This window comes from Phalacrocorax carbo, chromosome 4 (genome assembly GCF_963921805.1).
Source record: "Phalacrocorax carbo chromosome 4, bPhaCar2.1, whole genome shotgun sequence".
Taxonomy (NCBI): domain Eukaryota; kingdom Metazoa; phylum Chordata; class Aves; order Suliformes; family Phalacrocoracidae; genus Phalacrocorax; species Phalacrocorax carbo.
The window spans coordinates 32,476,608-32,504,607 of record NC_087516.1 but is presented as its reverse complement, the minus strand read 5'-3'; the positions used below and the strand labels follow the sequence as shown (position 1 = coordinate 32,504,607).

The 28,000-nt window shown below is 34.6% G+C and overlaps 1 protein-coding gene across 1 annotated transcript in view; it reads left to right on the top strand.

Annotated features, from left to right (window-relative positions):
• SGCZ (sarcoglycan zeta) overlaps positions 1-28,000 on the top strand; it is a 238,940-nt gene that overhangs the window by 3,062 nt on the left and 207,878 nt on the right. The window contains exon 2 of the mRNA XM_064449499.1: positions 4,285-4,404. Coding sequence (XP_064305569.1) covers positions 4,396-4,404 — 9 coding nt within the window. The 5' untranslated portion in view covers positions 4,285-4,395. The remainder of the gene's footprint in view (positions 1-4,284; positions 4,405-28,000) is intronic.

The window sequence follows — 28,000 nt, the reverse complement described above, 5'->3', positions numbered from 1 at the left end:
AAATAATTTAGTTTATGAACCTAAACTTAATGTATTTTAAGAATGTAATAGCTGTGGAATATATGCACATTTCTTCCATGCGCATGTATATATGTATAGATAGATATAAACTATGAAATTGTATTTGTGTATCTGGGCAGTGATCGGAAATACGAAGTGCAGCTAGAAACCATCTGAAAAGGAAAATACTTTTGCTAAACTTGTTTAAAGAGTATTTTTACAAAAGAGGAATCTAGCCATAATATAATAATTGTTGAAATAGAACTGCTTTGACGTTTTGACATTATCTTACATTATTTGCTATTTTTGCATAAGGCAATGTCGAGCTTTCTATAAAAACAATAGTAATTGCACCACTTCAAGGGGTGGTGAAGAGCCAGGGCATGGGTTCGTCATTAGTGGCTGACAATTGCAACAATGTTAATTTGTATTAGCTCTTGACTTTCTATTTTTAACTGTATAGCTGCAGCCACTGCCCAATTGGCACAATGAAAGCCTTTCTGAGTTCAATTTATAGATTCTCCAGTTGGAAAAGTTTTCTGAACATACTGACCTTGCATGTAAAAGTCAAATTCTGAATCTGAGCTAGTTATCTCATGCTCTTCTTATACACAGAAAGGAGAAATAGGGTCTCCTGTAAGGCCATTTATCTCATAGTACGACAGGCAACTGAAGTGAAATTTCCTTAAGGATGGACGTTGAGTAGCTCATCAAAGAAATAATTAAAAAGGAATTATGTTTTATTTGCAATTGTGTAAAAGTATAGTACAGGCAAGTTGTGCAAGTGTCCTTTATCAAATTAAATAGCATAGCTTGGAAATGTAGAGAAACTTCTGGGTTTAAAATCTCTTCTTACAATGAAAGAAAGAAACCTGAAAGTTAAATACAAGTTACAAATAATTGCCCTGATATAATATGTATCAGACACTGAAAACCAAAGGTAATTAGTATCTCCATAGCAGAAGGAATATTAGATGGAGGAACCAGAGATGTGGTAATAGTTTTCTGAAATATTTTCCCCCCTCTGGTAGCTTTGTGTTACTGTCCTTTAACATCTAGTTGAGATCTGTTACCTCAGCGTTCATTCATCTCTTTAGAAAGATACAGGTGAAAGTAGTCCCTAAACATTTCCACTGAGATACATGTAGATGTAACACACCATACTATTCTGGGTTTATGTGGGAAGTAATCATTCAGGAGTGGGCTATATTAGAGGAAGATCTGACCTTAAAGAAAATGCTCTGCCAATAACTTAGCCCTGCAATAATCCCCAGGCTAAACTCGTCATTGGAATAAAACTCTCTGTTGTCTTACATGCATTAAGGGTATCCACTCTGTCCTGAGCGGGAAAGGTAAAATAATTTGACAGCCTCTGATATATGGTCCCATAATGGAACCACCAAAATCTCTGAATCACATGCTTGAACTTCAGACTTAATCAATTGTATTAAATACTTTCCTGAAAAGTAAACAACTGCTGATCTCAACTGATCTCAGCTTTCCTCATGTTTCTTAGGCCTGATCTTCAAAGGAGACATGCAAAACATCTTGGAAAAATCAAGCCAGGAACTAAAATCAGTAGCTTTTGTCAATATCAAAATAACAGACTTAGGAGACTTGACTTTTCTGGAACATCTATAATTGCCTTTTCTTGTACTAGCCTTGCCATGGTCCACAGGCTCCCCCATGGAAACATGTCTTTCACTTTCTCTCAGGATGTAATTGCCTCTCACTTAGTCGAGGATATATGTGCCTAATGAAGCTCAAAGCTGTTAGTTACTTTTTTGTGTCCATACAATTAATATACTAGGTGCTTCAAGAAGGATGGGACACTCAAGTCATAACTTAGTGATGTAACCACATGGTAAAGTATGGCTATGTTGTGTATTGACAACATCCTGGTTATTTCACTTATGTAATAGATATTTCACTTATGTAATAGATATGAATTTTAAAGGATAGCAAGGAAAAAATATTTTTCTTGTCATCATGTATTTGTATGATCCATATCATAGGTAATTAGCTTTTTCTTTAAAGATTTAATCACTTGAACATTATTCTCTGATATGATATTTATTTTGTATCATGTTTAGGTTATTCTAACCTCAGTAGAACTATAATTTTATGTAATTTTTTCTTCGCATAGCTGTTAACAAAGTATATTGACAGTCTGTCAATCTGATTTCTTACTCTGTAAAAGAGATTTACTTTACGTTTTTGTCACTAAACAAATACCAGTATGGAAATATGTGACTGAAAGTTTTCTGCTGGTATTTCGAATTACAGTTTCAAAAAAGAAATTAAAAATATTCCTTTTATTGCTGTCAAGTGACACTGTGAGGTGACATGGGGCAATCAGCACAGAAACATAAATCTCCCTCTTGCTGGGGGAGGCATTTACTGTCGGTGCATTTATACATTTTCTAATATGTATATAATTGGCATTGATATTGGCATTTACTTGATATTACATTAGTTCATTGCTTATTACATTGCATTGAAGTTTGGAGTTTACTAAAGCTGAAAAAGTTGTAATGGTAGGAAAAATGTAAAGGTGAACCCTTTTAGTTCTCAGGATCTCTTCTGAGTTAGCCTGTGTTTCAACCACATACCCTAGGAAGTGTCAGCACCAAATTGTTTTACTGGTTTTGGTTGTACATCTGGCTTTGTCTGTCTCCATATTCTGCCCTCCCCTTGGGAATCGATGTATGAAAAGACTTATTTCATTACCGCTCAAGAACGCAGTCACCCAATTCTCTTGCTGTAGTTACTTGCAGCGTTGTAGTCAGTTTTGACTGCTGCATGGCATGAAGTCTTCTGAACTGATACATGTTAAACTCCTCTTGCCAGTAGTACCATGGGAAAAAAATTTTAAGATCAGGAATGAGACAATTTATCATGTGGGTTGAGACAGTTATTTCTCAGGGGAACTTGAACTTTAATTTATCTTCAAACATAAGCAGAGCATAAAGAGTAGCTTGAATTTTCTGGCTAGAATTCACATGCTTCGTGCTCACAATTGAACTTACTCTGGTTGCTGGCTGCCTAGCTCCAACTTCATGTTGTTTGAACAGCAGGCAGTTTGCAAGATGGTTGAATGTCTGCCGGAAGATACACATGCCAATTAAGCCTGATTGCTTTTTATGTGACAGCCATGTATAATAACCCAGATACGTGCAACCATTAACTCCTTTCTGTTTGCATCTTTATAGATTGTCCCTATATTCCTTTAGGAGTTTGAGTTTTAGAGTTAGAATCTCTCGGATCTCCAAAAATCTGAATCTGTTAATACTTTATTAATATTACTTATAGGGACTAGTAAACACAAGTATATTTTCCTGGGTTTTGATTGCTGTGTAAGAATGAGGAAATCTGAAATTTTTAAGTTTCTGTCTTGTTGGGATGGACACACACACAGAGACACACTTCTGATCCTAATATACAATATGAAAAAAATATTTTGAATTCCTTTAAAAGTACAATTTGTCCATTAAAGCCATAATTTGATACTTCATGTTTTAGTGGTACATAATTAAAGAAGCTGTGTTTAATGCTTTTATCTAGACTTATAGCAAACTGTCTTGGCATACTGTAGAATAAGAAAATAATTTATTTGTGAAACTATGCTATAATACTCGTCATCCATTTCTCAACAAGCATGACAGTGATATAAGCTGTCAGGTTTCTAAGATTCTTTGACCACCCAGATCTCTTTCTTTGATGTTCAAAACAGTGTTTGTTCTGCTATCTGTTCAGTTGGTTCTGCTGATCTATGCGATGAAGATAGTATTTGCCCATGACAGCTAACACAATTTCAAGTAAAACTAAGGAAAAGCTCTTTTCCATTTCTTAGCTAATTTTTGTTGAGACATGTCCATTTTGTAGCAGATTGGCATTTGAAATTTATGAAGTTGTGTAACAGCTGTACTTATCTCTACTCAAAAATATTTTGGTTGTTTGGCAAACAGACAACTTTAATTTTACAAAGACAGCAGTTTGATATTAGGCTTTAAATAAATATTATCATGATTTAATAGTAGCCATTGCTGGATATTTTATAAATATGTTCTGTCACATCTGCAGATTTTATTTCAATGGCAATCATTTACTGTCAATAATTTATTTTAAACTGTAAATTATCTCATTTTCAAAACTTGTTATCTCTTACCTAGACAGTAAACTATTTCTCTACATCCCTCAATATTTTAGTTTTCAAGAACCTGATGTCCCATTTTGGGATGAATACAAGAAAGCTTTTGTTTCCTTTTTGTTTGTTTTTTGTAGTGAGAAAGATCCAGTCCAGAGCAGGCAATATCATTAATTATTAATGATTAAGAGACTTAGTCAAGATATCGGAGACCAAGGTTCAAATTCATGCAGTCTCCAATATAGATCATGCCCCAGGTAAGTGTCCTACTCACAGGCTATTAGTCCTTCTGATTTCTGATGTTCCTTTTTAATAGATACGTGACCTCTATCTTACTATCTTTTAGTTTCAAAAATTAGATGCCATGCTTATAACAAATTTTATTGAAAATTCCTCTGAAATAGCTGTGTATTCCTTCAAGAATATTTTCTGCTCAGATTTATAATTCCTTTGAAAAAATGTTTAGAAAATCATCAGTCAGCAAAAATTAGTATTAGAAAACCATACACCTGTGTGCATGTGCACATGCATACACACGCACGCAGTCTTATTTATATAATCGGCTATGTTCTCATCTCCTTTTTAGGCTGCATTGGAAAACAGAAGCTTAAGCTTCTTGAATGAACCTGTCAGCTCCACGCATGATTCAAACACTAGCTCATAGTATGTCAGCAAAAGAATCTTGATACAGGTTAATTTTACTCGAACCTTTTTATCCCATTTGTTAACGTTTGTGTAAAAGCACAACTTTATGGAGCTGGAGGGTATTTTGTAAAATTTGTGTCCTCTTTTATTTGGAGTGCAGTGGGTAGGAATGAACTGATTTATTCTTAGTCTCTTTTGAGTGCATCACACAGTTGCTGTCCTGAGTACAATGAAGAACTCATTTCAAGTATTTCTAATACTTTTCTTCTAAATCACTTTTTATCTCGTTTTGTGTATTGTATACCTCCTTTCCTAGCACTTGGGCAGGGGGAGAAGATCAATCTGTTAGTGCAAGTATGGTGTAGGTTTACTTGACTGTATAGTAAATAATGTGCACAATCCTAATTAATTTCTGTAATTTCTGTAAATCTCAGTTATATCCTCTTTTTTTTTTTTTTTTCTTGTTCCAATGAAAGGGAAAAGGTTAAAATCTCTCATGTCATAGTGGAAAGACAACTAACCTGAAATCAAATTTCCAATCTCCTATTTGCTACATATATGCATGGCAAAACTTCGCATGAACAATGAAGCCACTGTTACACATATTTTTTTAGCTATTTTATAGTACTAGGCGTCTCATGCGAAGGCGACTATCCATAAAAAGTAAGAAGGTATTTTTTAAAACAGTGCTATTTAATAGCACTTTTTAGCAAATACAAATTATTGCAGGTTATGTTATTAATTCTGGGTGGCTGAATGCAGATTTTAAATATTTTATTCCTGAAAAATATATGTGTATATTTTGCTGTTTATTGCTACATATCTCTAATGAAGAAAAAATGGAATAAAATTCATTTCTCCATTGTTTGGTTATGCAGATTTAATGTCAGAATAGTAGTAAAGTGCCCAACAGAAAAAGGGAATAAATACTTTGCACCCTACTTAACCTTGTAAAAATGTGATTTAATTCACTGTAGGAAAAAAAAAAAATCTATTTATACGACAGTTTAAGCAATTTCAAACTGACCTTGCAGCGGCTTTGGGAAATTGTACTGTAGTATCCAGAACTTGAATGCTTAGGGAAAAACTGCCTGTAAACAATGCTTACTTTATAGAGATGCACTGAGATCATAAAGAGGTATTTGCCTGTACAAGTTTACTGATTGCTCATTTGTCTCATTGCTTCAGATTTGTTTCATGAAGTGTCAGGACTGATTTAGAATCAGCTTAAGGGATACAGATTCACAACTTGTACCTTTATCCCATGTCAGCAGTCCAGCATGCCATGGGCAGCTTGCCACAGTTTTAAAAAAAGTGCGGATGGCTACATCTTCCACCGTTCATTGCAGTGATTCTGATGTGCCTTAAACTATAACTATGACTTGTGCAAACTCTTGTAAGAGTTTTAACATTCAAAAAGAATGCTAAGTGTAGATATAGGAAGTATAGAAGAGGGCAACAACAACTGCAATTCATGTGATAGGTTAGATGACAATGAATATATGTATTTATTTTCAGTTTGTGGATGTTTACCTTCTATTTAATAATAATAATAATGTGGTTTAGCTGAGTGAATAATGTTTACTAGACAGCTTAATCTTAATCATTCACTGTGTAAATAGGCTGGAACAAGTATCTCAGAAAATTTTTTCAAATATTTGTTTTCATGAAAATTGAATTAACTTAATTTCCATTATTGGCTTTTAGCTATGTTCCCTTTCCATGTGTATTCTAGCATGACGTCAGTGTTTGTGGAAAGTGAGATTTTCAAGGGAATATTATACAAAGATAATTTTGAATTCTTAGAGGTTTATCCAGTGAGCCAGTTCTGACACTTAGATTTGTCCAATTGCATAGCTTGAGTAGCAGATGTTTGAAGAGAGTTGTTGACATGCAATAAATTTTAATGGAAGAAAAAAAAAGGAGAAAAAAGTTCATTTCGTATATTAGGGTACAAGAAAATAATCAATAGAAAGTCATACATGAAAAGAAGGCTAATGCCTCAGCATGTTCGTCTTAAATAGGCAACTGAAGCAGACCAAGTTAATTGGTAAGATTAGCAGTAATCGGAAAGATATCAAACCACTTGAAGAAACTTTAGTTACTTAAGGGCAGCAACAGGCTGTATGAATAATGAAATGTGTCATGGTTTCTTCTTTCCTTTTTATTATTTGGATGATATATGTGGGTACGGAGTACAATAAAAAACTACAGTCTGTGCTTGGAATCCAGCTTTATTTGTACAAATCTTCCATCTTGAAATCAATACAAGTCTGTGTACAGGAGCAGAATGTACTTGTGTCAATCTAGCCTAAATTAGACCTAGCATCTATAAATTACAATAAAAAAGAAATAGGAATATAAGATAGAATATGTAGTGATATGTATCTTATATAGCAGAGTATTTCCTCCTCTTTCTTATAAGTCAGGATATTAGAGGTGTGGTTGGAATCCCAGGCAGGATTAAATGATGAAATCAAGTGTTTTAAGCAGGAATAATACAGCAACAAGAATATATATTTTTTTTTAATAAAAGATGTGAATAACATATTTGTGTGGCCTACAGGGGACGAGGACAAAAATATTTAAGATCTTTACCCAAAAGATGCAACACTGATGGGATATCTTGTTTATGCCTGAGTGTCATATTTTACTATGCTGCTAGATACAATCAAGGAATAAAAATCAAGAAATCAAATAAAAGCAGAATATAAATTATATTGCCAGAAGCAATGTAGAAATAGTGGAACTGCCACAAAAGAGAAGTCAACATTATGAGACAATCCTAAAGCTCTTGATTATAATATAAATTTGGCTGCCTTTTCTGGAAAAGCCTGGTCCAACAGAGCTTGTGTAATGATTCATTATTGCAGGCAACATGGTGCATACCCTTTCTGTCACATCAGTGTCCATCCTACCAATAATGTATTCACTTGAGCATCAACCCTCAGAGACTCAGTGCAATCTTTTTTTTAAGTGTCATTCAGTTAAGTAACACAAATTGTGCAGGGCCTCCTGTAAGATCTTGAGAGTTTCAAGTCTATATATTGCATCTTACAAAAAAAGAAAAAAAACCACATACCTATTTTAACATCTCAAATAATGAAATGCGCATTCCTGTGGTGCAAAGAATTGTTTTTAATTATGATCTTCCTTTCCTCCAACTCCATTGAAATCTGTCTACACAGTAGAGTAATACCAAGAAATGGTTTACCAAGCAAAAATTTCTAGTTAATGTGTTTACTTTTCATATTATCTTCAAAGCTCACATTTATAAAAGCAAGGATGTGCAAAACGGTAACAGATTTCTGTCTACTTCAACAAAACCTAACTGAAATAAGGACAACAAAAATACAGTATGAATTAATATACATGAATTTTGATTGACTAATCCAACTTTTAATCAGTCATTTTATTTTTGTGTGTGTATAATGTGATGGCACAAGTCAAAAAAGGAAAAGGATTTCTTTTCATAGAATGAAAACCAAAATTACTATCCTGCTCTCTACTCAATAGAGATGATATTTTAATCTGAAGGTAGATGAAGGTAGATGAATAGATAGAGAGAAATAAAAAAAATTATACTTGTTTGTCTTCAAATCACACTTTTATGATTTTTTTTTTGTAGAGATGGAGCCCTGTCTCATTTCCTTCATTATCATCAGGAATATACATCTCATCTAAGCCATCTTTCTGGGTCTGGGCATGCTATATAGGAGTAGTAGAGGAGGCAAAAATCTCTGTTAGCTTTGTTGGATGAACACGTAATCCAAATGACACTTTTCTTTGAAATAATCTTTGTCATGTTATATGTTAAGACACACATCCTTTAACATTTTAACTTATTTACTAAATGATGATAATAACACTTAATGACCTTGTTAATTTTTACAGTAGTTAATTTAAAAGAAAAATATATGTTACGGGCAGTTAATAATAAAAAGAAATTTGCCTGTGGATTTGTTCTCAGGGCTGATTGATATAAGCTTATGTGTATATGCACATCCAAAACTTATTTTTTCTTAAGAGGGATGTAAACTGTTTACATTTTAATTTCCTGACAGTTTCATGTTGTTTTGGCTCTTCCATAATTAAAATGCTAATTATAAAGGGAGAGGGTTGATTTTTATGCTTAGTTCTGCATTATCTTGTTCTCAGTTTTAAATTTCATAAATGATTTGCAAAGTGATTGAAATAACTTTATGACTTAACAACTAGCTTCAGAATTATTTTATTGATTATTATAATTATCTTGAGTGTAATTTTTAATATAGATACATTAGAATGCTTAAAGATAAACAAATTTATTAATAAAAGAGGCATAAAATTTTAAAATTAAAAGTTGGTATAGAGTTACTCAAGCTAGAATCTAGGCTGAGTTAGCAACCACATCTTTATGGCACTTCTGAAGTTTTAATGGAAAGAACCTGAAAGATAGATACGCTTTGCTTTGCTGTTTTCCATTTCAATCACTGGGCTCAGAGATTATATTACTGATATGTGTTTTGGAAAGATTACTTACATGAAAATACATTTTAGTGGGTGTTGTCATTATTTCAGTTATGAAGACTATATTGCTACTCCATAACATTTAAAAATAACTGTTTCCCTTTCTGCCATTTCATAAAACAGTTCTGTTAAAGTGATCAATGGGGGTGGGAGATGGAAAGAAAAGACTGGGGGCAGACCAAGCTTGCATCTTGACCCTTTCTTACTGCATTTGGATATAAATATAGCAATACTGTGGAAACATAGAGAGAATAAAACCTCGCAGTATCTTTTCCTTTTTCCTGGCTATACTGAAAATCCTAATAAGAGGAAATAGAATGATTCCATAGCGTCTCTTAAAAAGAATGTAATTGGATCTTTTTGTAGGTGTAGATCTGTTTTCCTTATTGAGAAATAAGTTATAACAACCTCTTCTTTTTGTCTTTTGGGGTCCATCAGGGAAGACCCTGTGGGAAAGATCTGAATGTGAGAACTATCCATGTCCAAGAAATCAAGTAATCTCTGGTCAGGTTTTTTGTTTGGTTTGGGTTTTGTTTTTTTTTTTTACAGTAATGATGTAAGTAAGCAAATTTGATATCTACGTCCAACAGATGAAGTGGGTAAACTTTTAGAAATTAGGTAAGGTTTAGCTCTTTCTGTAATTGCCCTCAACTTAAACCATTGCCACAGCACTGTAAAGTGAAGAGTCTCCCTTTTCTCTAAAGAACCCCAATCTACAGGCTGCTACTGGGGAAATCCCTTTGTCATAGTTACAAAAGGATCACACTCTTTTGTGGTAGGACCTGTGGGACAGCAAAAAAGGGTAAAGAGTATGGCAACACAGAGTCTGTGTCAGATATGAAAGTTTTGAGGAATATGCTTTCTGCAAACTCTCAAGTCACTTCTGATTTTTAATAGGAGTGTTCGGATCTTTAATTCTTAATATGAACTGTGGAAAAATAAATATCCTGTTATGAATTGTTATCTGAGCTTTGGTCTGTCAAAGGACTGTTATACTCCTATCTTAAGATTTAATAAAGCTGTAACCTGTAGCTCACTGAAGGTTAACAAAGCTTTTACTTTCCAGAAAATAAAATTCAATGGCTGATGAAGGGTTTTACTACTGTGCAAATTAAAACAAATTTGTAGTCTGCAGGGAAATATTTATGGATTTTGGATTCATGGTGTGTGTGAATGAAATGACTTCTGATACCCTAAGGGCCAGGTGAAACCTGAGTCACTTATGTAAAACAAGAGTACAACAAAACACCTCATAAGAGTTTTTGATTGAATAAACTTGTAAAGGGGAAGCTGGTTTAGGAATTTAAAACAGTCTTAAAACTTTGCTTCAATGAAAATGAAAATAAGTATAGATTATACCATAGGATACAGTATAATCACAGATTCTCAAAGGTATAAGCTCATCTGAAGTATTCTGGCAAGCTTCTGGTATTTGCTGACAGAAGATCTGAGGAGTCCATCTGAGTAATCCAGCCATATAAATATTTTACAATACTGTGTCCTAGTTAACTGAAATTGTTTATTAGAGTATTGCTCAATTTTTAATAAGCTCATGATGTACAAATCATTTATTGACACAGAAAGGATATCCCTAAATAAATATTTCACATCAAGTAATCTCTCTGTATTACAGAGAAAATTTCCAAAATTCTTATTTGAAAGCTTTGTAGTTTACTGGGCATTAATACCTCTGACTACCTGTAGTGTACTCTGTTGAAAGTGATCAGAAGTATTTCTAGAAACTTTTTCACACTTCTGTGCAGTATTTTTGTATGCTGTAAAGGCTTCAGGTTAGCAGTTAATAGCTTGGTTTTCAAAAGTAATTGTAAGTCAATCTTATGATATGTATGTTGTTTAAAAGCACCATCCTGCAAAGCTTTTTTGCCAGTTGCTTTTGTAAAAACACCCTTCTGGAGTTGTTACATGTGAAATATTTCCTTTTTGAGCATTAGGATGCTCACAGTATTTTTTGTGTGTGATATGCAGAGTAGGCTGGGTGGACTCTGGAAAATAACAGATGTAGGATAAACAAATACTATGTTATAAAGGGTGATGAAGAGCAGTATGTGATGACTCGCGCAAGCTCAAGCCTCAAAGCATGATGCTGAAGGTACTGATTCTCATGGAGGTGGAATAGTAAAGTGTGCAAACACATCGTTTCTGTGCTTGGGCAGGATAGCGAAGATTAATAACTGTGTTTTAAAGGTGTACATGTATGACACAAATCTTCCCGCTTCCTTTTCATTTAGTGACAATGCAACAATTATAGGTACTAATTTGAGGGGGAGTCCAGGGAAATAAGGCAGTTAAGAGAAGGTGTCCATAAAGTGGAGAATAAGGTTGAACATCAGCTGCAGAGAAGAGACAGATGTTTAGCCTGCACAAGGAACATGCTATGGTGGTTAGTCACTTGGCTGGAGAGAAGTTGTGAAAAATTCAGGAAAAGAAAAATCGTACTCTGACAGCATCCTCTTTAGTTAATCTGTAGAGCACTTCACCACATGTTGTGGATGCTAAAAAGTTATGGAAGTTTAAGAATTGATTGGGCAAATACATAGAAGAAAAATGTACCAAAGGCTATAAAAATTTCTGAAAGGCAAGAGATTTACGAAAAACTGCCTTTATTTGAATATCCTATTCTTATGTTAGGGTGTCTTCTGTTTGCTGCTGTTGGAAATGACATATTGGGCTAGGCTGACTTTTTGTCTCATCCAGAATGGCCACCCTTATGTTTTTATGAAAGCACTGCTGAGGATGTGGTTCTCAGTTTATACATTATGTTAAAAAAACAATGTTTTATATTGTGTGTTACGGTATGTTGCAATGTGCAGTAAAATTAAGAACTTAAGGATCAAATTTTGGCAAACGAACTAGGTGTTTTAGTCCCAATCCCTGGTTCCGCATGAAGTTAGAAAATATATAGGATCTTTACTTTCTCCTATAAATAGGAAAGAAAATTATGTGCTATGCTGAGTAGCAGTGTTGTAGCACAGCAGAACAAAACTAAACCGAGATATCTTGTGAAACTAAATACTGGATTTGAATCCCTAAATTAATGCTCTCTGCCACAGAAGTGTGACTTAGTTTATTAAATTATTTCCAAGCAATATCTGTCTTCATATAATTTTATAAACGGGTGAAGAAAAATTCTGAAGAGATGGTAAAAAGAACAATGCAAGTTATTGGAATAACAGTATATGAATCTATTTAGGGTATTTTCTTAGAATTTTGAAGAGGTTTTTCCTTTGCATGTACAAATGTAATTATGCTTGTATTGGTTATATAACTTATGAAAAAAACCTTCAAAATCTCTAATGTGCTGTCTTGGCTAGAAAACATCAGTCAGTTGATTCACAATTTCAGCCTTTGGCTTCAGATAATACCTCAGGCAGCACATTGTTACACTTGTGGAAATTTGTCAAGCAAAATTTTATAGATGTTCTTTTATACATAAATTTTTTCAGGTTACTAAAATGGATTAAAACCACTTCAAATTACTAAAAAAACCCCCCATATACCTCGATTAATTTCTGTGCTTATTCTCCCTGTCCCTCGGTAGAATCTACAAGGAAGAGGCCACTAGATGGGCAGATCAGATCACTTAGATTTACATGTTTTCTTTCTTAATTTCTGTTTATTACAGCAAATTAGAGAAGCAGCAGTGTGGTTCAGCTATGTTTATCTTTTTAGAATTCATTATGTGTCAGTTACATTCTGCTGTGTAACTTCTGTGTGTGCATGTGTGCCCTTTGTGTTTTCATATGCATGTATGAAACGTACATATGTGAACTCTTATAGGTACACATGTGAATGATAGACAGTCTCTTATGCTGGCTGCATTTTAATGTTGATCTGTTGTTTGCCCTCTGATTTTGATCAAGTCAACACATGAGCCAGGATTTCCAGAAGCTTGTCTATACATTCGGATTTAAATATAATTTAAGATTTATCTATAGAAACATGATATCATGAGAATTTTAATTGACTTTGCCTATGTGGTTGGAGTTGATTAGCCTCTTTGAAATACAGCACAATCACAGAATACTAGAATATTTTCCATAATTTCTTTTGAAACTACCAATACGTGAAAATAAAAATCCTCCTCTAATTTTTTTATACAATGGTGGTTTTCATTCAGCTATCAACTGAATAAAATGAAAATGCAATGATTTCTGATCCACATAGAGCAGGCTAAAGGTATGGTGTCAATATTACTGAGAGATGAGGTGGCTATTCTCCAAAACTACGTAGAAAGTAAAAAATACTTACTATGAGTGGCAAAACAAACTTTCCAATCTAAAATTAATGTAAAGTGAAAGCAAAAGAGGCTTGCATATTTTCAGTAAGTAATTTTTTTTTAATTTGACAAAAAATATATTTATATTAAGTACTTCAACTTTCTTCTGTTGTTTATTAGATTCATTTGCTTGGGAAGGAAAAAAAAATTATATGCCAGTATAATTTATATGCCAGCAGCCTTCCAAGGTCTATCAAATTCTTAAAAGTATACGATTCAGAAAAAGCTTCTGGAATCTTCAGGTAATGACATAATAATCTTAACTATTTTTCCTTTTTTTCCACTTTTATAAGTATTACCTGTTTTCCTATTTCTCCCCAATCCGTGGTCTTAATTAATGTGACCATTGGCATGTGGTTATCAACATGAAGAACATGTACTGATATTACTTTACATATTACTTGAATGTAGTCATATGGTAGTGATGAGCATGAGGACAGAACCTTCAGGAAATAAAACAGTTTAAGTACTCTAATTTTATGTGAGTGGAACTACTCATATAGCTAAACTTCAGAATCTGATGTATGCATTTGAGTTCCTACATGCTGCAAAATGAAAGGAAAAAATGTGTGCAGGAAAGGCAGGTATTGGACAGGGAAAAAGAAATGGGTGGGAGAAGAAAGGACTAACCTAATGTGATAAAAATTATGAGATTGAAGAAGAATTATGGGATCAAAAAGTTGAAATAAAATTAAAAAAGCCATTTATGTTTCATATAAAAAGGATTTCTTAGCTAATAGATGTAATATCCTCAGGCAGCAATACATTTCAAAATGAAAAACAAGTCATACTTTTTAGACCACCAAAATTAAAATTATGACAGCCCTAGCAGATATGATATACTGCAAAGAAGTATTCTAGCCTTCTGAGAAAATCATTGGACAAGGACTATGAAAATTGGAATTTGATTTTTAGCACTCTTTGCAGTTGTCTAGCTGTGAATATTAATGATTTATTACTTCAAAATGGAAGTTATTGGAAAAACCAGTTGAATATTTAAAAACTAGATAATCAAATCAACATGAATACATAACTTACTAGAATTTTACAACTGAGGAAATAAATGACCCAATGAATCAATTAAAGTACCTGTGGGTTTTGGCAGCTAGTATATTCCTTTCAGTAATAGAGGGAATAATTGCAAGATGGCTTGGTTACAATGTAGTGACAGAATATGTTTTGATCGGGGCAGGGGCAATTTAATTCTCATGTATGTTATGTCTTTGTTTGCTGTTTCATGTTGTTTGAGTAAAAAGATAATGTCCTTCCGTGAAGTAGAATAAGATTTTTGTTTATTAAAAGGTTGATTTTTGGATGATTAAGTGCTTAACTTGAATCTTGGTAACAAGCAACCTTGGTGGTTTTCAACAAGTACTTGATTCTTGATTTTCTTTCATGGATTTTGTCGTGCTCTTTAGTCACAAACTGTCTTTAAATAAATAAACATTGTAATTGAAAAAGCATTTCTGATAGTAATCACCTTACTAACAGGAACAAGGTTTTTTAGCATATAGTTTTGGAAAAAAAAAGGAAGTTAAAGCCAAGAAAAAAATTGTGGGAGAGAACAAGCAATAGAAAAGGAAAAGAAAAGAGAAAAAGAAGATACTAAAAGCAGGACAAAACCAATAACTGTACTCCTTATTCTTTCAAAGTGTCTAATGTGGGACTATGCCAAGTTTTACTAGCACAGAGAGGTACTCTGAAATATAGCTAAAACTGGGTTCTTGGAATGGTCCTGGCATTTTATTCACACAGAACTATACTGAATATAATTTATTATCTTTCATTTGAAATAGGCGCTTGGTTCAACTTCCTCTGAAGGTCTCTCCTAGAGGAAATACAAGTCTATTCTTATCAGTTATGATTACCTTTCATGTCACTGTAAGATAAATTCTAGCATATTTAGCAATTCCAGTAACGTGTTATTTATGTGGGTGTGAGTTTTCACAGTGCTACTATAGATGCCTGCAAGTAGGTGTTAGCAGAGAAGCATGAAGTACATGGCACATTCATTTTTATATGATTTATAGGTTTAAATGTATCTTGAAATATTTAAGTATGCTAAAAGTGCTTGAAATATCTAGAAGCTATTCATTAGTTGTTCCTTTATTACTTTGTCCAATTAAAGCAGGCTATAAATTTTATATTAATTTAGAAATGCATTTGGCCTCTAACCATTATGATCTTTCATGATGTGATGGTGACATAAAACAAACACAATTGCTGGATGCCTGCATGAATTTTAGAAATATTTATTACTTACTTTAAAACTGTCTCTAAACTCTATAATAAAATTACAGTACCAAGAGAGAAAGGTCTTTAGTAAGAAGTGGTTTCAGGCTAAGAGTAAGGCAGAACAAAAAGAGTGCTGGCTGGGTCTTGAAAATGAGAGAAGATTTAAAGGGAAGAAAAGGAAGGAAAAGGAAGAAAATAGAGAGACAAAAGAAGAAAAGATCATCTCTTCAATACAAATTAAGTTGACGGTTTCTAGGTGTTGATCTGAGGCTCATTAGCCAAGTTTAGCTAGCTAAACAAGCTCTAAGGAGAATAATTGGTGAGGCAAAACATAGGTAAAGGTTGACGGATTAGCATAGAATTATTGATGCTGACAGCTCTATGTTTTCCAGGGAAACATTTGTGTGAAGTTACGAACAGATGCTGAACAATGTGGCACATCTGATTTCATGCTGCTCATGCAAGCTGACCCCTGGCATTCTATGTGAGGTCAAATGATTTATGAAATTTCAGTCATCAGGAACAGTGGACATGTAGGTTGATGGCTCAAATCAGGTGTGTGTCTTGCCTTTCAGCAAGTGTCTGATGATGGTGGGTTTAAAATAGAATCTAAGGTTCAGTAGAGAACACCTGAAATGCTAGCTGTTGCATAATTTTGCTGCTTTTCTAAGATATGTTGTATAATCTGTAGTATTTTATTCCTCTCTTCATTTGATTATTCAGGGTAGAAAATATTATTGCAAGTTACTCTTACTATTGAGAATTAATTTCAACAAAGGAAGTTGCAAACCACAGTTTAGGAAAGGATATACAGAAATAAGTTTCTAGAGTTAGCTAGGATTGCATTTATTACCTGAAGCATTATATGTTGTACTGGTTTTTTTTTTTAATTGCATAGGAAAGATAACGATTCATCCAAATAAAGATCCAATTTTAATTTAAAACTTAAATAACTGTTCTCTCTGTCCCAATAATTTACATGCTGATTTTTAACATTTAAATACTGTTTTTAACCATAACCAATGTGTTTTAGAATCTAGCAGTTAACAGAGACATTTGTCTCTAGCTGCTTTCTCGCATGCATTTTTGCTCCAGACATGGAGAAAGGGATTTGGATAGTCAGTAGAGAACTATTCAAAACCTGTGTTCCTCCTTGGCCTTCGCTGAAACTAACGTTGTTGGAATAAGTTACTTGATAACGTATTTATTACATATCAGACCCAAGTTCAGTATCTTCTCTCTGACAACAGCAAACAGTGTATGTGCAGCAAAGAATGCAGACCAGAGCAAGTGTGTACTAGTGCTTCCCCAGTGCTCTCCCATGTTACAGGTTCAAGTTTCTGAGGTTTTGAGTGCTAGGTGATAGCATTGCATTAAGAGGCACTAGATGGAGTTGGGGAAGAATGACAAAGGTTTAACATCATAATCCGTAGTGGAATAGAAGGCAGACAAAATTGGCTCTAATCCCTTGCTCTACAAAATTTAGCTCTCTTGGATCCAGAAGTATCAGGAAAAATACAGGAGGAAAAGGGAAAAATAACATGCCTTGAAAAGTGGTGTAATTTGTGTACTGGCAGACAAATAAAGCCATCCTCCTGTGTTCCTCAGTCACCCCTGCTCCTCCCTCCAGATAACGTTACAAGTCATTTATAAATAAGATATGAATACCAGAATTCATGCCTCAGTGAAGGTTTCAGCTGGCTCATAAATATGACTGTGGCTTTCTTCTGTGAAGTGCCATGCCACTTTTTGTAATAAGGTACAATATTGTTATCAATATAGAAATGAAACTTTGGCTTTTCAAAGAGTCAAATCGAATAAACCAAATCATCAAAGTCCAAATTCTACCTGCATTTATAAAATGACAGGTTGTGAGATTAAAGCTTTATCCAGCTCTGTAAGAATCAGAACTGAACTCAGAATCTGCACCAGAAAACTATTTTTGATATTGAGAATTTAAAGGAAAGAGGAAATGATTGCCTAAGATACCGTGTTTTGTTTCAGTTTTTATAAAACCCGGAGCGAGATCTTCAAGGTAGTGTTGGTCATCCCAGACCACCATACTCACAAAAAGAGAGAAAGTGTTCATAAGAAAGATCTGTTGTTTTGGACCACCTTTTTTCGTAATATGAACAATATGATTATATTTGATGGCAGTATTCTAGAATAGCATTTTTGCTTTCTAATAGCATTGGAATGTAGCGGGTTTGTAACTCTCAAGGACATATTACAAAGCCTGTTATTGTTTGATTGATTCTTTTGCCATAAACTCTAGAATGTATTCACCTTCTGTTGCTTAAAAGAGCTTGCTTTTATTTTCTGAAGTGATGAGTTTTATGTATAGATGCCATTAAAATGTCATAGAAACTATCATTGCTTGAAAAGGTAGATAGGAAATTTAATTAATTTTCTAACAAGGTCAAAAAAACCTAATAAAGATATAATATAGAACAACATATTAAATAGCACAGGATATAATAAAAAACATAAGCAAATATAAGATTTTTCCTGAACAGTTATTGGCAAAGAAGCCAATATAATGGACATCTAGTGCTGGACAATTTTATAGAAAATCTCATTATTTATTATTTTAAAGAAAATCTCTCAGAATATTATTAGTACTGTTGTAGGCAAAACCTATGTGTGATGGTAGATGATGAGAAAACTGTTCTGCAGTGTTGTAGAATGACTGCTTTGATCCTAGGCTTTCCTTACAAAGGTCATGTATTCATACAGGGCTCTATGGCCCTCATGGACATACAGTATTTATGACACTATAAAGCAGCACAGAGAGGAAACAGCAGGAGTTGTTTACAAAACCATGTTTGTTAACATTGTGATATTCCAGTTAACCCCACGAGCTAGGTGAAAAGACCTCTTGGGTTGTCAATTCAGTTATCTGGAGCAGCAACGTAGGATAGAAGACAGGAGCCAGAAAGCAAGCCACCAGGGGGACAGAAACTCTTGAGAAGCAAAGGAGGCGACAGATGAAGAGTCAGGCCAGTGGTGTTAGCTTTCAAATTGCTTTTTAAAAATTTTCCAGTTTTAATAGCATTTTATTTTTTTTGTAAACAGATTAAAACATTAATACCGTGGGCAATTATTTGTTTGGACTTTCTGAGCTAATCATATATTAAACAAGCAAGGAAAGCCTGTCAAATAGTAAAAGTCTTTAACCTATGAAGTGAATGAAATATCTGATGTTTTTCTGCATAGAGTGTGTGCTTGTTAAGTCCATATTTGCAGTACTGATGCCTGTGAAACAAAGATGCTGATCATATCATATAGGGAATATATTTCTGTGTTTATAACTGTGGAACTGGTTGGCCAGTTCCAAGGAGTATTCACAAAAAACAGTAAGTTCCTAAAGATAGTATGAAAATAAGGAGCTATACAGACAAAAGAGACCCTATAAATATCTCAAGTAAAGGGAAAGCTTTATTTGACAGATCTTACTTAAAGAGATGGGAAAGAATTCACTTTGGAAGGAGTCCTTCTTTATGTTTGAACAACACAGAAGAGCTCCAGTCACAGCTAGTGCCTCCCTTAACATCAAAATCAGTCATCACTGAGACACAGGGTGTAGGATACCTGAAATTACTAGTCCAATACCTAAAGAATTGTTTGGTTTTATATCTTCTTCATTAACATTTCTCCATCATCACTGTATCACTGTATATATCAGATTTCTTGACTTTCTCTTGCTCACAGATCCCCTTGTTAAAAAAAATAAAAAAGCCACTGATCCTTCCAGTGTCAGTGAATTCATATAAATTGGTATACACTGAAGGTTGCCAGAGAGGAAGAGGGGAAGAAAACCAAAACAGCCCCTTTCCCTGTTGTTAACAGCTTCAGAGAAGGACTTACTTACCTTAATTAATGTTCATTCTAAAAATCTGTAGCTTGACTGCCCTTCAGATATCATTTGCTTGTGTTCATAGAGCTCATACAAATGAGGAGAGTTCTCACATCTCTGTTTTTGAGGTGAAAGAAAAAGAAAGGCTCAGTGCCTCAGGCCACCACAAGATAATTTGTGGTCAAATAAGGATTGACTGAACAGCTGTCTCGCATAGTTTCTGGTAGAGTGTCAGTGGATGACCCATCTTCTAAAAATCAGGTTCAGGTTCAAATATATGTAGCCCTTCTCATTTTTACTTTGGACAATCCTCAAGATAAGATTCTAAGTAAAAAAAAATACTTTAAACGATCTTCAGTTTTTTAAGACTTTGTTTTTCAGGATGTTTGTAGATATTTGAGAATCTGTCCCCCCACCCCCAACTGTGATGCAAGTTAACGAGTTATCTCTGGGCAAGCGTGAAAATGAAAACTAGGAATTCATACTTGTTTGTGGTGTGGTGTTTGTTTGTTTATTTTCTTTTTTTTTTTTTTTTTTTTCATTTCTAACTGGAAATACTATTATGATGCAGTCTTTATTAAGTAAGGAGAAATGAAGTGTTGCAATATCATAAAGATACTGAGATACCGCAGACTGGCCAAATTAAATTTGCATTGATTGTTAAACATATGTTGACAAGAAGATATGTCTGAGTGAGAGAAAAAGGGGTATGTTCAGATATAGGTCCTCCAGACATTTTCTCTAGGAGAGTATTGGAATTGAAAGTAATAATAGTTATCTGCCCCAGAATCAGAAGGTTACGTTGAAAAGGTGATCTGGAATCAAGGTTCTGTACCTTGGCTGGGAAGAGATCTGCAGTAGTGGTTCTGGAATTGGGAGGGGTTGTTATTGCTTGATTTGATTTTTCTGAAAAGCAGACTGACAGAATTTCAATTTGTTTGAAGAAGAAAATTCAGGGAGTGATTTCTCAGACAAGGGTTTTTCTGTTTGTTTACAATAATACATCACATGTTTCTCCTTCCTCCCATAGCTTCTTTGGGTTTTGCACTCTCTTGCTAAGTATTTTCTTCAACATAATAGACTCATATATTTATGAACCTTAAATTGAAATATAATAGGAAGTAAAACTCTCTGTTATCTCTCCTGAGATTGAGAGTTAATTTTCACTGAGGTAGTCTGAGAGAAACTGTCAGTCAATACTCAATGAAGTGTTACTACTCTGTATGTTCTATGTTAACCATATAGAAGAGTAATTAGTGAGTAGATTATGGTTTCAGTTTCATGTTGTTAAGAACTATGGGGGATTATGAGAAACTGCAGGTGAATTAAACACACTAGAGTGTGGAATATCACAACTGTAGGTGAAATTTCACATGGATAAAAGTGTAATAAGTATGTACAGACAGAGCTTCTCAGACTCAGCAATAAGGTTTTTCTTGATTCTTTGAGAAGTAATCTGTGGGGCATATATTACAGCTGAGTCAATAAACATGTCTGCTGAATGTATTTTCAATATAAGTAAAATGTCCTAAACAATAAAGATAAATAGATTATACTACAGATTAATGCAATCTGAATAGGTCTGCTAGAGATTATTTCATCGCTTTTCTTGAATGATCTATAAGAATGACTGACATGTATGGAACAAAAAAGTTTGTTCTGGACTGGGGAAACTTGCATTTAGGAAGTGACTGTTACCTTTTGTAAAGGATTCTGTCAGCCTCTCTGTCTCAAGAAGGGTAAAATACTCAGATGTGGTGACAAACGTTAATTGTTAAACATGTTTACACTGAGACATTTATAAATATGAGGTAATAAGAAAGGATACACATACGACAACAAAAATTTTTGTATTTTGTATAAAATCCAAGGTGGTAAATATAGTGGAATGACACAAAAGGCTAACTCCTGTTTAGCATTAATTTTTTATCATAGGTGGCTGATTTCGTACCTGCTGATTCAATTTATGATGATCATTATTAAAAGTGTGGTGCAGTATTATAGTTTTGAATGTACATTGAATATTTGCTGGAAAGGATAAAAATATTTTCACTCCTTAGCTCCTGATCTACTGTATTGTATACTTTCTGTTGAAGTCTTTGTTTTGGCAAGTAAAGATTACCATGGCATTATTTTGGGACCTAACTGTGTTGGAAATTGTAACTTTATTGCAGACGTGAGGAAAAAGAATGATGAGTAAGACCTATGTGTTAGTAATAACAGTATACCAGGGAAGCATTTTAGATGTTGGGTACCATTTTGCTGTTCTAGATTAACTTGGTGGTCTTTTATTTCTTGAAGGTGACACATATCTTGCAGGTCCTGTATCATGTATCAGTGATGAAGTCTTGTATATTCTTGGGCATTTTACATGGTGATAAATGCCTACCCTCAGCACCTTAGGTTTTTTAATTTATTTTTCATTTTCTGAGTCTTTAATATAAGAAATTTCAAGATCTTTTTTGTAACATTTTTTATATTTAAATGGAAACTGAAGGAATCAAGTGATTCCAGGTATTGAGGCACTTGGAAATGGAAGATAAAGTCCTCATATAGTAGGATTTTATAGTCATAGGAGCTGGCAGGCCTTGGTTGCTGCCATAAGATGTATCTGATATATAAATTTGTTGTATTACTGCTATCAACATGATAAAGGCAAATTCATTTACATCTTTCATAAAATTGAGTAGAAAACCTTTGGAATAATTTACATTGGGACCTCGGGGTGTTATTTGATCTGAGTCCAGTTGAAGTGGGGCCAAGCTTTAAAGACTTCTGCAGTCTGGCTGGTGCATGTTGTGTTCCTCAGGGGGAGGTGCATTGCTGCAGCCCTATGGGAGGCAGCAGACCTCTCCTTTTTGAATTTGACTAATCCTTTTAGCCTGTGACACGTTGACAGAACATGACCTCATTGATCACTTCTGCCCTTTATAGACTCTTTCTGCATTTGAGAAGAAGGTAATTGCTGCCTTCAAGGAAACATTTAAATTACTACTAAGTAATTACAGCCTGGTCTCTTCCTAACCCTGTTCTGCAGCATTTGCCCCTGGGAAGCAGCTGGGCAAAACTGAGTCTAAATATGTAGACAGATTCCTACCTGCAAGAACAAAGTCTACAATATTCATTTCAATGGACTTCACAATGAGCTTAATAGGAACAGTATGCATCCTCAAGGAAGGTCTATAGCCTTTCTCCTTTTGATGTTTCTAACAGTTTAGGATTGCTTTTTGTTAATGGAAGTAGCTTGGCACTTCTGAATGTGTATTTTAATAACACGTTACAGGGATGCATGAGCATGATGATGAAAACATCCTGTCTAGTAATGGGAAAATTTATGTATATGCAGCATGTTACACAGGCTATTTTTCTTATTTTTAGCCCAAACAGTTATGTCGGATTTGAGGACATTGACAGTCAGATGATTTCATTCACACTGTTCTCATAATGCCCTTTAACGCTGTGAGTAAATAAATTTCCACTCACTAGTGGAGCGCAAGTAACCTACTTAGTAAAAAAAACCACCTGAGTAAATTTACTAGAGAGTCCTATTGTGGAATAGTTGTTCTTAGCAATACAAACTTGTTAAGACAAAAAAACCTCATCTATTATTAATCAGGCAAATCTCTCCTATTCTTAATTCAAATCACTCAGCATTTGCTGTTTATATGCTCCACTTTATTTATGTTGAAGTGAGACAATGACAGCTACTTTTGGTGGCTCAATCTCAAATTAATTTTTTAGACTATGTGTCGTGACAAACCTTGTCCTTAAACTGTCAGTTGGCTAAAGATACATTACAAGATATTTGTTAATTTTCCTAATGGAAGAAAGGAAACTTTTCAATAAGGAAAATATATTTTCCCATTGTACAGGAACAAAATTGTATAATTAATGTCATTCTTACATTGCATTACATGCACTAGAGAATGTAAAATATATTGTACAGTTATCATGGGGAAGGTTGATCAGATAATGTCTGTGTTTCAAAATATTCATATAAACAGACAATCTCAGGGAACAGTGGGAGAACATTTGTCTCAAAGTAGCTTTTCCATTTCTGACCTCATTTCTGATCCCTAATTCTAAAGGGAAAGTTGCAAAATATCTTCAGGAAATAAACCTTGGAACTAAAAGTAGCAGCATCAAAAGTTATAGCAAGAATGAACTCAGTGTAAATGCTGGGTTTATGACACATTATAATTTTCCTCACACACTTCTCTCAGATCACCCTTAATTTTCTGTAGGTAATAACTACCTTTCTCTCTCTTGCTGTTCCTCCAAAGCTAATGACTTATTCCCTTGCTAATATCTCTTCTGCTACATGGGTGCTAACCGTACTTATCTCTCACAGTATCTAGCTGATTAAAGTAATTAAGTTAGAGTCAAAGCAATTGTACTCAATTTGTATTTTCTTCTCTTTCAGTGTGGGTTCACTTCAGTTTGTGAGTTTATCCTTTTAACTATACCAGTTGGGCTAATAAGTGATATTACTTTTTCCTGTATCGTTGCCTTCTGCTTCCCAGCTAGTTAATTCTGATCATTTTCATATGCCATGGGGGAAAGTTGGTGAGAAGATGATCTACACTTGCACATGATCTACATAAATCTTCATTGATCCTGACGAAGTATCAGAATGTAAACACAGGGGAGTGCCACAAGATAAGAGATGTGGCAGCAATACTGGCGTTCGCAATTCCTGTCCAAACTTTGTAGTCGTCACCCTTTTTGCCATTATAGTTGAATTTTTTTATCACTAGCTGACTGCAATAATCCATACAAAAAAAACAGCAATACAGTTTACAGGGGAGCACGGCTGATAGGGGTGAACTGATGCTGGAGGGTGCAGATGAACAGCCAGGAAAGTTACCGCCTCAGGCTGCCTGTGTTGCTTTGAACCCGGTTCTTGCTAAACTGCAAACAACCAGTTGTCCTCTGAGGGTTACTTACAGTAAGAGCTAGAAAAAACAGATTTGTAAAAAGCAGCACCACTTTTGTAAGAACAGATTTATGCTTTTTCATTGGATTTTACATCAAGTTGTTACAGAAGTCCCCCGATGTCATTACTACTCTCTCTGTCTCACTAGAAGACAAAAATTAGCCTTATGTCCCAGCACATAAACTGTTTAATTCATAGCCTTCTTATATTAACAATAATTTGGTTAAATTAGTAAGTCTGATTTTTTATTTTTCTGGTTTTGTGTATTGTTTTTCTCACTCTACTGTAACTTGACATGCTCTTTTCTGATTCCTTGTGAGCATGACTACCCAACTTTATGTACAAGGCATTAAGTTTAAAGTTGGAAAATCCAAAGATTAATGAGATTACAGTAAAAGAATGGAAAGACCAGGCTATCAGAAGACTAGAAGAGCATTTAGAAGGTGTCAGCAAGGAATTCAGGAATAAAGATCTGTTACATAATCGTATTAAACAGAAACGTCACCAAGTCTTGGGCTCATCTCCGCTGCTATGGAAACTGTTTTCTGGGTAGTCATAGAATCAGTGCACTGAAGCGATTACAGGCAGGGAAGGACGTGAAATACAATGTGAAACTGCTTTTTGATATACTGATAAATGTCTAGACAGATAAAAATGGGTTTCAATAAATGAGAATACATAGTAAAATATTTTGAGCTGTTTATAAACTTTTCTTTTTCCCCACTGAAATGAAAAGAAACTTTTCATTATTTTTAAGAACTCTCCAGTAGTCTGCCACAGACGATGCAATTATGGGATGTAGGAGACAAAGTTCAAAGGAGGTAATATATCAGCTTGAATGTGTTTGATGATGCATTCCAGTATTTCTGAAGAAATCTTTCTATATGAGAAGTCAGCAAAGCTGATATATTTTCTAGTAATCATGGGGAGGTAGCTTATGAATTAGTATATTCATTGGAAAAGTTTATTACTTGAAAATTTTGCATTTGAACAATTACAAATAACGTATCTGAGTTAATGGAATGTACTTCTAGGGATTACATCAATGGAATATATAATCAAATTTCAAAATTTTCTTTGTGAGATTTTGTTTTCTTTAGTTTCAAACACTGAAAAGCTCCCCATAGTGAATCCTCAGCTTTGAAATTAGCTTTGATTTGTTTTATTTTGCTTTTTGAATGAGATATCCTGCACATACGATTGTTTATAATTTTTAGTTGCTGCTTAGTGAATTATCTACACAGTCTATTCTGGTAGTGGCAATACCTCTCAGTTCGTGACCTGCTAATGGCTGTATTCACTCAAACAAAAAGACAGTTCCCAAATATGTCTTAAAAAACAAACCAACCCATGTTTTTATTCACAATAGTGACCTACAAGCAAGGTTACAATACTTTGTCTCTTCACTGGGAAGGTATATATCTAAAATTAAATATTTTTAAACTGGCATATAGAATCACAGAACCATAGAACCATTAAGGTTGGAAAAGACCTCTAGGATCATCAAGTCCAACTATCAAACCAACACTGCCATGTCTCCTAAACCATACCCTGAAGTGCCACATCTACATGTCTCTCAAATACCTCCAGGGATGGAGACTCCACCACCTCTCTGGGCAGCCTGTGCCAATGCCTGACCACTCTTTCAGTAAAGAAATTTTTCCTAATATCCAATCTAAACCTCCCCTGGTGCAGCTTGAAGCTGTTTCCTCTCATTCTATCACTAGTGACCTGGGAGAAGAGACCAACACCCACCTCACTGCAACCTCCTTTCAGGCCAAAGTCTGCCCTCCGGAAGTCCATGGCTGTGGTTCTGCTGACCCCTCTTCTTACTTTGCCAAGAATATAGGTGAAGATACTGCCTTGATCAAAATTATTTATTCATCAAGTGTTCACTTGGATACATGAACACAGTCCTGCAAAAATGACCAGTCCAGATCTTCTCACATGTTCTCTTACCATTGTAATGAGTCCATTGAGCTTGTTATGGCACCTGAAGAACACTGGCAGTTGGGATGGGGGGCTAGTATCAGAATTCCCTTTTAGCTGTCCTTCTTAGACACTTGTAAACCTCTGCTGTTCTCTTGATTTTAAAACACAGAACTGAGTAGCATATGGAAATTTTCACCAGCAATATCAGTTTCACATAGGCTCTCCTCCCTCCTGCTGCACATTTCTGTCCCTTCAAAACAATAGACTAGCTGTGCAGTTCTTTCGATGTCAGTATTTTGGGTTTTTGCGTTGGGGCACAGAATCAGGAACTGATAAGGGAACTTAAATATGTTCATTTTTGTATGTGTGTAAATTTTTATATTTTTTTTTTCCTACCAGTTCATTTTCCCCATGGTAAATGGCTGGGAGAGAAAAATAGAAGGAATTGGAACAGCAAGTGCTGCTGTTGCAGATTTCATGTTATGAGACCCCATCTTGAGCCAGTGTAAGTCAGTGCTGCATGCAACTACTGTTGCCCAGGCTATTACAGGTGACTCCTAGCTCTCATGCATTCCTCCTCTACTCTCTCCCATTTGTTTTCGTAGAGTCTGACAGAAACCTTGATGGGTCTTTTTTGTGCTACCTTGATTAAAGTAATAATATGGAATTGTAGAGAGATGACAGGATGTGTCCGTGGCTATCACACCTACCTGAAAAGATCTCACGGTTACAGTCAGTGCTTGTATGGTGGACAATTTATGCATTTGTTCAGAGGACACATATTTTAAAAGTTGGGGGTAAAATAAGCCATTGCAAACTTAATAGACGCTTTACAGAAAGGCTTCAGCCTCAGCTTTTATTCATACTTTCTGTCAGTTTTACAAAACCCAGAATCTTCATTTTGGCAATCCTGAACAGCCACTTCACATCTCCTGCAGCTGGTATTAAGTTATATCATTTGCAAATTAATAAGGATAGCGTGCACATTTAGGACAGAATTTAGCACCGTGTATTTCATTAGGCATCTCGCCTTCCCTACGGTATGTTAAGGTGTTCTCCTTTATATGAAATCCCCACAAGAGCCTGCCACAGGAACCTATTGGCAACACAGTTGTGAGCTCAGGAACACTTGCCAAAGAAGCAATAACTTTACTGTAGACAAATTAAGGAAAATCAGATGCACTAAGTCTCCACTTATTTCACTTCTGGGTATGAGAAGACGTTAATAAAATATTGTTTTTATTATCTGCTTTAGAACTGAAGTAGTAGAGATTGAAAGAAATTTTGAGATAACTGCATAGCAGTTGGAACTAGATAGGACCGGCCTACTGCAATGAATTATAAGATATTTAAAAAAATAGTAATACATTATTAGATCAGTTTGGTACTCTCATATAAGATGATAATTGTAAATGATGAAAAAAACCAATTACATAAACTATT